This window comes from Megascapheus bottae, chromosome 3 (genome assembly GCF_031878675.1).
Source record: "Megascapheus bottae isolate mThoBot1 chromosome 3, mThoBot2.hap1, whole genome shotgun sequence".
In the NCBI taxonomy this organism is placed as follows: Eukaryota; Metazoa; Chordata; class Mammalia; order Rodentia; family Geomyidae; genus Megascapheus; species Megascapheus bottae.
Genome location: NC_143511.1, coordinates 20,591,557 through 20,603,870, shown reverse-complemented (window position 1 = coordinate 20,603,870; position 12,314 = coordinate 20,591,557). Strand labels below are relative to the sequence as shown.

Sequence of the window (12,314 nt, the reverse complement as noted above, 5' to 3'; positions counted from 1 at the left end):
GGCTTCTATTTCTTGGTACCACTTACACAGAAAAAGCCAAAAGTGGTGCTGTGGTAGAGCTCTAGCCTTGAGAAAGCCTAAGGATAGTGCTCAAGCCCTGAGTTAATGCCAGGACTGACAAAAAATTTTTCCCCAAAGAATAATATGTAGTTAAAATGGGCTGGGAGTTTGGCCTAGTGGTAGAGTGCTTGCCTAGCACGCACAAAGACCCAGGTTCAATCCCTCAGTACCACATACATAGAAAAAAGCCAGAAGTGGTGCTGTGGCTCAAGTGGTAGAGCCCTAGCCTTGAGAAAAACCAAGGACAGTGCTCAGGCCCTGAGCTCAAGCCCAGGACTGGCAAAAAAAAAAAAAAGAATAATATGTAGTTAATTATCTTATTTTTTATTTTTTTATTGTGATTAATAGAAGGGTTACATTATTTTCACCAGATAGAAGGTGCATAACTTCAAAAATATTGATATCCTTTCTCATGACATGGTCCCCATTTCCCTCCCACCCTCCCCCAGCTCATCTTGATTTCCCCCCTTCCCTATCTAGTTAATTATTTTAAAGGATGATAAGGTATAGAGAAAGATTTCCCTAAAAGTTACTATAGAATTCTGCTCACAGAAAAACTGCCAATATCATTACAATTAGCAGACAAATTTTTCTCTGAGAACAAAATCTAAGGAAGGCAGTTTCTATACAAACCTAGTTAAACACAGTGATCTAAATGATTCAAGAACCAATCAAAGCAACAACTGAGATGAAAAAGGAGAATTAATCAGATTGTTTGTCTCTGTTCAGAAAAATTACTGGATAATAATCACTTTGTTTTCATATTTAGGCAGCCTCAGGAAAAGCAAAAAAAGTAGGATTTTTCAGAAACAATATGGCCCAACTAGGAAGAGTGTATATTTCTCTAAATCCAACCTTCAAATTCACAGCCCAAGCAAACATAGAGCAAAACACAGGTCCTTGTTCCTGGAAACCTAAACAACAATTCCATTTACTTCCTATTCATCAGAACTTGGTCATTTAGCCCCAATTCTCATTAAAAAGGCGGGGAAATGAGATCTCCATTCTGAACTGTCTGGGCTCAGATAGCGTTTGGTAGCTCTCTACCGAAATGAAGGAGAAAATGAATTTTGGAGGAGTCTGGTAGGTAATAAATGGCATAAACATTTGGAGCTAAAGATTGTACATACTTTGCCCTATGTTATTCTCAGATGAGACTAAATCCAAGAGATAGCCTTATTTCTGCCCTCCACTTCCTCTTTTCTGTGCGATCTGAGCTCCCACCATCAGCAGACCAGGAACACACTATCACCAAAGAAGAGAAAAACTCCGAGGGGAGCCTCCTCCTTGATTAGTCCAGGGTCCACAGTTAGCATGAGCTGAGAGGCAGGATGTTTCACACTAGGTAGTTCTGAGACCCAGGATGTTCACATGCTAAAAATGAGAGTTGACAACTTGTGAGGGAAAATGTCAATTTCCTAACAGACAGGAGTTTGAGTTGCACGAGTTAAAGGAACAGTGTGTTGAGATGCCATCCTCTTTCTACTACTCTGAATTTCTGCCAAGACTCTTCCTCCATTTTGCTGCAAGAGAAGGAGCAAAGAGATGAGCAAAATAAAACTTTTCAAAAAATTGTTCCAAAAGATGATCAAAGTAAAACTTCAGGCTGGCAGAGCAAGGAAATGCAGCAACTGTTAGTTAGCTTGCTTGCTGGGCACTGAACACACAAAATTGCTATTTTCTGATGATTCTTATCATTTGCTCCAGATTGAAATCCAACAAAAAGCCAAAGATGTGGTTGACTTAAAATTGTGTTTTAAACCTACCCTGCATTCTTGGTCTTTCCTAACATGCTATGTACAAAATAGTGCTAAAAGTAAAATCATAAGTTTGTTCCCAAGAGCCTCGTAATCATAGAGTTAAGGGAGAAATTTAACAGTAAGGGTTGGTAAGACATTTTAACAGTAGGTAACAATTTGGTAGTTTTGTGAGTTTTTCCTTTATTATTGTGTGTATGTGTGTGTGTGTGTGTGTGTGTGTGTATTTTTGCATGAGTGGAAAATAACAAGCAAATAGAGGCCTTCTAATTCCAGGAATATAACACACACACACACACACACACACACACACACACACACACGCACGCACACACGCACTCAAATTTCTTTGTTTCATAGTGATATAGTTCGGATTTTCCATGTCTCTCAAAGGCTATATCTGGGGAAATAGTTGACATTTTAGGGGGCATGGGTAGAAGGGTCCCCTAGAGCATGTCTTTCCAGAAGTCTCCCCTCCTTCCTTCCTTATCTTCCTCTTCTGGGAGTGATCAGCTTGTTCACACTCCAGCCAGAAAGGTCTGCCTCATGGCTGCTCCATTGCCCAAAGCAATGGGTCCACTTTGAAAAGGGTTCCAGCTACACACCCTTTCTCTTTCTGAATTGGTTGTGTCCTTTGTGTGTGTGTGTGTGACAGTGATGAAAAGCTGACCAGCACACAGCATCTCCTGGGGGCTCCGTTCTCACTTTGATATAAACCGGGACAGGCACCCACCCAGACACAAACGTTTCTCCAAACCCAGCAGTCCACAGCCCAGAGACCCGGGGGGGGGGGGGGACGTGCTCAGTGTCCAGTGGACACTAGACCCCGACCCCACCCCACCACCTGCCCCCGGGGAGGGGTGCTGATGGGTGAGAATGACCCCCCACCCTTTGTGTTTCCTGCTTTCCTCTCCCATCCAGCTGTGAAGTTCGGGAGGATGTCCAAGAAGCAGCGAGACAGTCTGTACGCAGAGGTGCAGAAACACCAGCAGCGACTGCAGGAGCAGCGGCAGCAGCAGAGCGGGGAGGCCGAGGCGCTGGCCCGGGTGTACAGTAGCAGTCTCAACAACGGCCTGAGCAATCTCAACAGCGACACAGGTGGCACCTATGCCAATGGGCATGTAATCGACTTACCCAAGTCGGAGGGTTATTACAACGTGGATTCTGGCCAGCCATCCCCTGATCAGTCAGGACTGGACATAACTGGAATCAAACAGATCAAGCAAGAACCTATCTATGACCTCACCTCCGTACCCAACTTGTTTACCTATAGCTCCTTCAACAATGGGCAACTAGCTCCAGGGATAACCATGACCGAAATCGGTAAGTGGAGGTTTCTCCTCCCTGTCTCATGTGTCCTCTTACCCCAAGGCCTTCTTGTCTCAGGTCTAAAGTGAAGCACTTGCCACCACAGCTGCTTCTGCAGATATTTCATGATTTTGAACATCAATTCTCTACTCAGGTGGTTGAGGATCTGAGGATCGCAGTGGAAGCCCGGCTGGGCAGAAAAGTCCCTGTGTCGTTCTTATCTCCAATGAACCCCTCAAAAACAGGGGGTGGAACTGTGGTAGAGCTCTAGCCTCGAACAGAAGAGCTCTGAGACTGTGTGCCCAGACCCACAACTGCCAGATTAATGAATTAACATCCTAACTAATCATTGCTGTTTGGTACCTTCCCTATTAAAAGTTGATTGTGAGTAAAGAAAGAAAAGAATATTAATAGCAAGATGCTAGCTGTAAAGAAAGAACAGGTGCTATGTGTTTGAATGTGGCTTCTGACTGACAGAAAACAGTTTCACCAAGTATCCAAAATGATGTTGCTCAAAGAGATGTAGTGAAAAGATAGCAAAAGTGTGGAATAACCAAATGAGCCATGGCTCACTGCCCCTCTCCAATAACTACAGGCATAGATTAGATACACCGTGTATCCATTTCCTTCTTTGTGAGGGAGGAGGTGGGGCAGGAGTCTGCAAAGAATCGACATGGTGTTCTGAACTACAGCACTTAAGAGAGGCTGGTCTGCCTGATCTAGAGCACAAGAATGCAGCTCAGCTAGCCATGGGCCACCAACCACATGGTCATCTTTCAAGCGTGCTGCCTTTCCATTCTTAGGGAGTGATCAGCCAGGGCACCCTAAGCTCTCTTCTGACCTTTTGTGCTCTATTTCGTCCCTCACAACCCTCCTGTGTAGCGGAATTGTGTGGTAACTGTGGACACCACTACAGTTGCACTTGCTTCCATCTTTCAGGCAGGGCGATTCCTGAGAACTCTGTCCATCCATGAACCTGCTACTTACTAGGGGGTGAAGTGAAAGTGCCTACTCTTCCTAAGAGAGCATGTAAAAAGGGAAGGAGGGAGCGAGGCAAGGCACCATCTTATTTACATTTGTTACTTAATATCTAAGTTCTTGAGCTTATTCTTGATACTGAACATATTTAAATCCCTAATGAAATTCATACTCAACAGTCACTGGGCAGTCTCTGCCCTACATCCAGAAGGGAAGTCACCTGAGTGTTCAGAAATCTTGATTTCTTTGTAATTAGCATCCATAGAGAGCATTATGGAAAGAGAAATGCAATAAAAACCATCAGGGGCAATTATGTTGTCCTGAAAGTACTCCCAAATTTTGCAGACTCCCAAGCCTAAATAAGGCTTGGATTGAATTTTGTTAAAACAGCAGTGCCACCTAGTGGACACAGACCCATTTTATGATGATCTGTCTCAGTATAATATTTTTGTCTTCTCTGCATTTCATTAAAAGAGCAAGTTCTTAGCCAGGTATTCATGGCTCATGCCTATACTCCTATAGGATTATCTGGAGGATGATGGTAATGAGGAGACAATCTGAGTAGAAAAGTCTTCAAGATTCCATCTCCAATTAACCAGCAAAATGCCAGACTGGAGGTATAGCTCAAGTGGTAGAGCACCAAGCTAGGAGCAAGAAATGTGAGCAAGCATGGGACCCTGTGTTCAACACTCAGTATAGGCACACACACACACACACACACACACACACACACACACACACACACACAGGACTGACAAAATGACATCACTGCTATGGTGTGTTGACTAAGTCTTGGAGTCAAACTTCCAGAGTCCAAAACCTAGTTGTGCCTTTTCCCTTGGAAAATTTACTTATAAATGCTTATAAATTTACATCTACTTGTAAATGTTCATCATTTCTCAAGACAGCACCTGTCCTGTCTAAGCTCCAGGATCAGCACCAAAAATAAATAAATAAATGATCTGACTGTATATTGTATACTGGTATACCCATTTTATGGATGCAAAACTTAAGGCTCTGAAGTTACATAATAATGTGGCAAAAAATGGGAAAGGTATTTGGTCTCAGGATCAAGAAATGTCACACCTCAACTTTTCTAGATGGTATACACTAGAGTTTATAGAATTTACTTGTTGACATCTCAACTTGATTTGATTAGTAGGCATCAAATTCCAATAGAGTTGGGAGCAAGTTGTCACAGAAAGAACCCTGAACATATTGAGCAGAAAACTGAACACAAGATTTTATTACATCGAAGCCTTTTTGGAAACATCTGTCTTGGCTCCTAAAAGTCCTAATCTGCTGTTCCTGTTTTCTGAGGAAAAAGAACACTTGTACAATCAGATTATCATACTAAGGCTGGATTATCTTAACAACTTTTAAGACCACCTTGGGATATTAAAAGAATCGGGAATATCACCCCACAAAAACACATCTTTCTGTAAATGACCATAGGCCTTCTGACTGCCTAGGTTAAGATCTCAATAGTAACGGTTAGTGTAGGAAGGAGAATGTGGAAAATCCTTTCAGGCATTTTAGTCATTTTTCAATGTGCACCAGTAAATAAACCATCCTCTTGTAGATGAAGAAAATAAGGACTATAAGCCAGGAAGGATTTTGCTAAGGCACAGAGTTAGTTTATGAGCAAAAATGAATTAAGTCACTCCACTACTCTAAATTTCCAGGCAAGCTTTCCAAATTTTCTTTTAATATGTTCCAATCACTCAAAACACATATGGTTAACAACTTCACTGGGCAAGAGACACACAGCAAAATAAATAATTGTGATTCAACATTTCATGGATGGGCTGAAAGTATAGCTCCATGGTAGAATGTTTGTCTAGCATATACAAGGCCCAGAGTTCAATCCACAGTGTTTGAAAAAAATAATAATCATAGAAAACTTTGGAATGGACAGTTATGAGAATAATGGGACCACCCATAAGAGAGATGAGCAACCTCTCACAGAAGGAACATTTCTTTCCAAAATTTTGAGAATAGAAAGCAAAACAAAAATAGAGAAGAAAAAAAAAGATGAAATATTTCTGGAATTACATCTTTGTTTTTTTCAAAATCCCCAAGGAGAAAGAAGCCATAAAATAACGAACAGAAGAAAGCTGCAAATTAATATTTAGGCAGTGGTACTAAAAGGACTTGGCTGGTAACTTACTTCAACCCCACATGATGGATGTGTTCCATCTTCAGGAATAAGATTTTGCTGCAATTGGTGCTAGAGAAAGGAATGTAGCTAAGGGATACTCAGCAAAGAAGCAACCATCTCTTACTTTTGCTCCCCCATTATCGCTCTCAGATGATCTAGGGGACTAATACTCTTAATGAAAGCTCATTTAGGCTGGAAGATGATTGACAATGTCTCTGGGAGGTGTCAGACAACAAGACAATTCAAACAGCCAAACAACCTGCTTTCATAAAGCAAAACTGTCTCCACCAAATTAGCTGTGATGTTGAGGGAATCAATTACCCTTAACACACATCACCTGACGTTGGTATTGTGCAAAGCGATCTTACTTCCAAAGCAGATTTGTGTTTTAGACAAAAATGATCTCAATTATGTCTTCCTGGGTGATGCTAAACATAGATTTATTTTAATTTTCGTTTGGTCATCTATTTATAAAGTGTGGAGTTTTAAATATCAAAAAAATAGAAATAGGGTTGGGCAGAGTGGTACATGCCTGTAATTCCATTTACTCAGAGCTGGAGATTGATGTACAAGACTCTATGGAAATAGGCACACAAACCGATGAGAGATTGGCAGATAGACGGATAGAGATAAAAGTTAAAAATTAAAACTAGAGCTTATCCAACAAATATGAAGCCTTAAGTTCAAACCCCAGTACTGCCCTAAAATAATGAAAAAAAAAAGAAAGAAGCCTCATTTTTAGTGCTACTATAGAAGCTGATGATTAATAACTAAAGAAGATTACAAAAAGAGATCGGGCTTAGAAGGTATCTGCTGCTTCTTATGGTCCTATTTTTTCTGTTCAGGGCCACAAAGAAATGTAGGTGACCTCACTAGTGGTATTTTATTTTGCTAAAGTCTATGAAAGTTACTGATGGTTCATTCTTCACTATTAAGAAACCCAAATGGGTTGTTATGTTTCGAAGACCCACTTTTCGCGATACATCCTATTATAAATGGCATAGAGAATAGAAACTACCAGAAGCAACAACGTGGTTTGGGGAAAGAGGGCACTGGTGGGCAATCCTAAAGAATGCTGAAGAACTTGCCAGGGGCAAGAGTCAGTGAGTACTCCTCTTTGGGATTTAAAAAAAAAAAAAAACAATCACCTGGCCAGTTACACAGTTTGTAACCACCATCACTCAGAAAAGCAAACTAAATATGTAAATCACAATCAAAGAGAGGAAGAGAGAAAAGGAAAAAACAAAGGAAGAAGGGAGGAAAGAAGGGAGGGGGAGGGAAGAAATGAAAGTAAAAAGAAAACATGCTTTTAACATGCTTTTGGGCATTGGCTCTCAGACCTCAAAATTGCTTTGGCTCCAGTAAAGGGAAATGTGTACCCTTACTTTTCAGAAATTCATTTTTGGAAGAGCTGGGTAGGGTTAAAATACCACATAGGCCCTGAAAACCAGAAATGGTTAACAAAGGTCAATACGCTGTAAGTATCATTAACTGTATATATATAGTTAACACAACAGGCTTTTGCCAGTATGAGTTTTATTTCTGTAACATTTGCAAATGTGAACAAACCTGTGGGAAATTTTCCTAGATATGTCTATTTTTTGTTTTGTTTTATTTTTTTGAAGATACACTTTTCTTTGACAATATACCCTCAACAGTGAGGAGCATGAAATTACTGTTTACATTTGAGGATATCTGTGAGGCTTTTGGGGAAATGCTAATTGGTTTCCAGACATGTTTGTTTTGGAACAATTGATGCTGGACTATTTGGAAAGCACTTATTTTAAAACATTAGTCAATTGAATGCATTATTTAAATAATCAAATTACTTTTTAAGGTTTAGGTTAAGTGTCTGAAAATGTAAAAATGGCCTCCTAGATTACCTCCAAATTACTTCTTCCAAAAAGGTCAGAAATGCATTGACTGCCTTTCCAAAAGGGTAGTGAGGTGGAGGAGGAATTGCCCCTGTTTAAATTAACAACCAATCCATATGTCAACAAAACTCCATCAGTGAGAATCAATCCTAATGATGGCCCCGAGCAATTTTTATAATTAGCCTTCATCATCCATGACCCCCTAGAGTTGTTCCTCTGGTAATGTGTGGAGGTGCAGCTTTTAAAGGAGAGGACCTGGAGATTTGCATGGGCGCCAATCCATATTGTCTGTTTGTCTTATCTGATTTTCAAGTGCTTTTGAGACTAGAAACAGTGCTGTCTTCCTCCTCCTTCTGCAAGCCATCACTTACATCGAATTCCCATAGATACTCTCAGTGACCCAGTTTGCCACAACTGGTAGAGGTATGGCTTAGCTGTAGAATGTCTGACTAGCAAGTACAAGGACATGAGTTCAAGCCCCAGTAGAACAAAAGAAAAGAAGGAAGGAAGGAAGGGAGGGAGGAAGGGAGGGAGGGGAGGAGGGAAGGAAGGATGGAACAGAAAGTCCAGACACTGGCCTAGCTACTTAGGAGGCTGAGATCTGCAGTCTGTGATGTTCCAAGCCACCTTGGTCATACTGTTAGCTACCATTAACCAGCAAAAAGCTACAAGCGCCACAGTGCCTTGAATGGAAAAGCCAAATAAGAGACCAAGGCCCTGAGTTCAAGCCCTGGTAATAACACAAATTAAGCAAAAAGAAAAAAATATATCATTGCTGTCTGATTCTCTGTGTGTGGAGAGCTGAAGTAAAGAAAAAAAAATCTTAAACTTCAGTAAGTTGATGACTTTCCCAAAGTCACAAATCACAAGTCTGAAAGGAATTATTTTTGGCCTCCCTCACTTTACCTACAGCTTCCTTCAGAACTCAACCAATTTGCAGGACATTTCCTATGTTAATCTTTTCTGATTGTTCTAGGAAGGAGGTCTTCTGACTTGAAAGTTAACTTTGAAATGTAATGTTTTCATAAGAGCTTCTTTCTCAATTTTATTAACTAGTTGCAGAAAGGAAACTGTAATTTCCCTCAAAATTAGACATGCACTAATGCACTAGAACAAACACTTGTGATCGAAAGCATCTTTCTGTTAGTCAACAATTAAGAAAGCATTCCCCTTTATAGTTAATGTGCTTTGTTGTTTGTGATATTATTTTTATATACTCTACTTAGGCACAAATGTTATATGAGTTCTTTCGGTTCTCATTTTCTGCCTTCTCACTTTTTTCCTTTCTTTCTTTTTTTTGTCATGGTACTTGAACTCAGAGCCCGGGTGTTGTCCCTGAGCTTTTTCCACTCATGGCTAGCACTCTACCATTTTGAGTCACATGGACACTTCCAGTTTCCTGGTGCTTAATTATAGGAAAGAGTTTCTTGGACTTTTCTTCCTGGGCTGGCATCAAACCATGATCCTTAGATCTCAGCATCCTGAGTAGCTAGGATTACAGGTGTGAGCCACCAGTACCAGCTCACTTTTTATTTAAATGCTAAATTTCATGAAATTTGAGAAAATGCTAGCCATTCTTAAACTGTTCACTTAGTCTTTGCCTAGTTCCTGTTATTATTCTCATTAATCTGATTTTCATTACTTTTTTCTTTTATATTTGATTGATTTATAGTCATTTATATTTTATCTTATTTTCAGTAATTTTAAAGTTAGTGATACAATGTGATGTTTTGCTCATATTTTTTTCTGGAAAAAAACTAGAATATTTTGATGCATAAGTGAAAAAAAAAATCAAGGATACCAGTTTCGGATTAAAGGACTTGCTAGATTTTACATGAAAAGAAGACTGGAGCTCTTCTATTGACAGCAAAATCGTTGTTCCTAAAGAACTTCCAAGCAGGCACTGTACCTCTGGCCAATAATAATACCTTTTCAGGGGGCAGAAATCTAAATAGTGCAGTTGGGAGTCAGCCTTGGAAAGCCCAAACTGTGAGACTCTTATCTCCAGTTAACTAGTAAAGAAATACTTAGAATTAAAGATGTTATTCAAGTAGTATAGTATGAGCTCTGAGGGAAGAAGCCAAAAAGAGAGCACTAGGCCCTGAGTTCAATCCTCAGTACAGGCTAAAGAATTCAAGTTCATAAATGCTATTTTGTTAGACATTAATGGCTCACTAATAACATTTTTGTTTTAAGTTTAAAGGTTAATAATATATTTATGCTAAAAGCAATGATCTCCGAATAGAGACCCAGAAACTCTAGGAGGCCTTTACACTGGCACTGTGTTCTCATTGTCATCAATAACAAGCCACCAGGCCTTTTCTGTCTAGTGACAGAAAACACATAAAATTAGTGATTCACTGTCAAAAAAAAAAAGTGTGTTTGCCAAATTGTTTCACCTTACAACTCATTGGTTTGATATAATATAGCTAACAGCTCCAACGTGTGGCTTCTAAGAAAACGTGATATCATGAAAACCTAATGCAGGCACTTCTTAAAGCATGCCTTGAGCAAGTCCACAGAGATATCTTGACATTCATTCAAAGCGAATCCCTTAAGAATCCCACTTTTCACAATAATCGTATAAACTAAAACAGAGGTTCTCCAGATCCTTAAGGCAAGTGACAAATTAAAAATTCATTAATCATTTTGATTGAGGCTGAGAGAGCACTTTTAGGAGAATACTTCCAAGTCTAAAAGGGAAAAAAAAATAAGCTGCCTTGTAGAGGAAAACGAGGGAGAAACTACAGTTCAAGAAGCATACTTCTTTCCATGAGAAGAGGAAGAAGGTGGGCATGTAGAGAATCTGGAAATCCAAACCCAGCACCCGTTACTGCTAAGGCCAGTTTGAATCTCAGCTGCTCCCTCACGCCACTGTAGCTGGTCCATGATTTTCTCGATAATCAACGTCAAGGTAACCTGTTTTAAGGAAATACTCAACTCTCCCCAATCCCAGGGTGTGGGCTTCTTCTAAAACCACCCTTGCAAACTGTATCTGACCCAATGTAGCCTTTGGAGAGCACCATTTGCTAGGAATGTCTACTGAGAGCTAAAATAAGCCCCTTTGGTGGAAAAGCCTGCTGAGTTGAAATCAGAGGCTGAAATCAGAGCCTCAAAAGGTCATTTGCTGCAAGTTGTAAGCTGGTTCCTCCGTTTATAACATCATATTTACAAACAAGAAGTTGTCGTCTTGTCAGTTTACTTCTTTCTTGCCAAAATAAGCAGAGATACCCTGTTTTCTACATAGAAATTAGGTAATTTGGATGACTTGTTTTCAAACATTGTCTTATTATTGAGTCAATATGCAGGAAAAGCTGTTTTTCTTATATTTCTTTAAACAGTGCTCCGGACTATTTTTTCCCTTACATCATTTTGCATCCTCTGGTAGGACTGACCTTTAAAACTCTACTTAGCTGTGTAAACTTTGCCATATCTCAGTTTCAAAAAGGACACCCTGTCCCTCTTGGATTTATGGAAGAGTTCACCTGAAGAGTGTTGAGAATGGGTAGGGAATGTGATAGTTCTTTATTGTGTATGGTATGTGCACGTGTATGAGGTGAGGGGTGGGGGCTGGGGAGGTTAGAAGGTAGGAAGGAGATAGAGAGCAACTTACAGGTATTAAGATATGGTCTGATTGAAGCTAGTGGAAGGAGGTGAGTCCCAGCTTCTGGGTTTTATAATTACTGCAGGTACTATAGAGAATTACTACGAATTTTATTCCATTTCCCCCTTCAAAAACGTAATTTCTTTTTAGTGCCCATATAAGAAGTAGAGTTAAAATTACCCCTAAGGTTTTCAGAGAAATGTTTGTGACACTTTCAACATCATTTAGCATTTAGCATTAGAGATCATAGTTTATTGACTTATATCAATTATTTTAAAAACTTTCTTGGCTTCCTGTTTTTTTCATTTCAATTATTCTCCTTTCTATCCCATAAAGTTAGCTCATATATGAAGTAACAGATTCTATTAATCAAATATAAATCAAATATATAGACAGAGATATAGCTATAGCTATATAATCAAATATAAAGGTTAGAATAAACCTTTCCCTAAAAATAAATGACTAAAACAAAATAGAAATTTTATAGAAAAAAATGTTTATATGTTTATCTTTATAGGAATAAGAGAATGGAAGGGATGGGAAGAGAAGGGAATGGAATGGAAGGAAAGGGA

General features: G+C 39.6%; 1 protein-coding gene across 1 annotated transcript in view; it reads left to right on the top strand.

Moving 5' to 3' along the window:
* Nucleotides 1-12,314, top strand: part of Rorb (RAR related orphan receptor B) — a 186,288-nt gene that overhangs the window by 137,811 nt on the left and 36,163 nt on the right. The window contains exon 4 of the mRNA XM_090329631.1: nucleotides 2,739-3,140. Coding sequence (XP_090185757.1) covers nucleotides 2,739-3,140 — 402 coding nt within the window. The remainder of the gene's footprint in view (nucleotides 1-2,738; nucleotides 3,141-12,314) is intronic.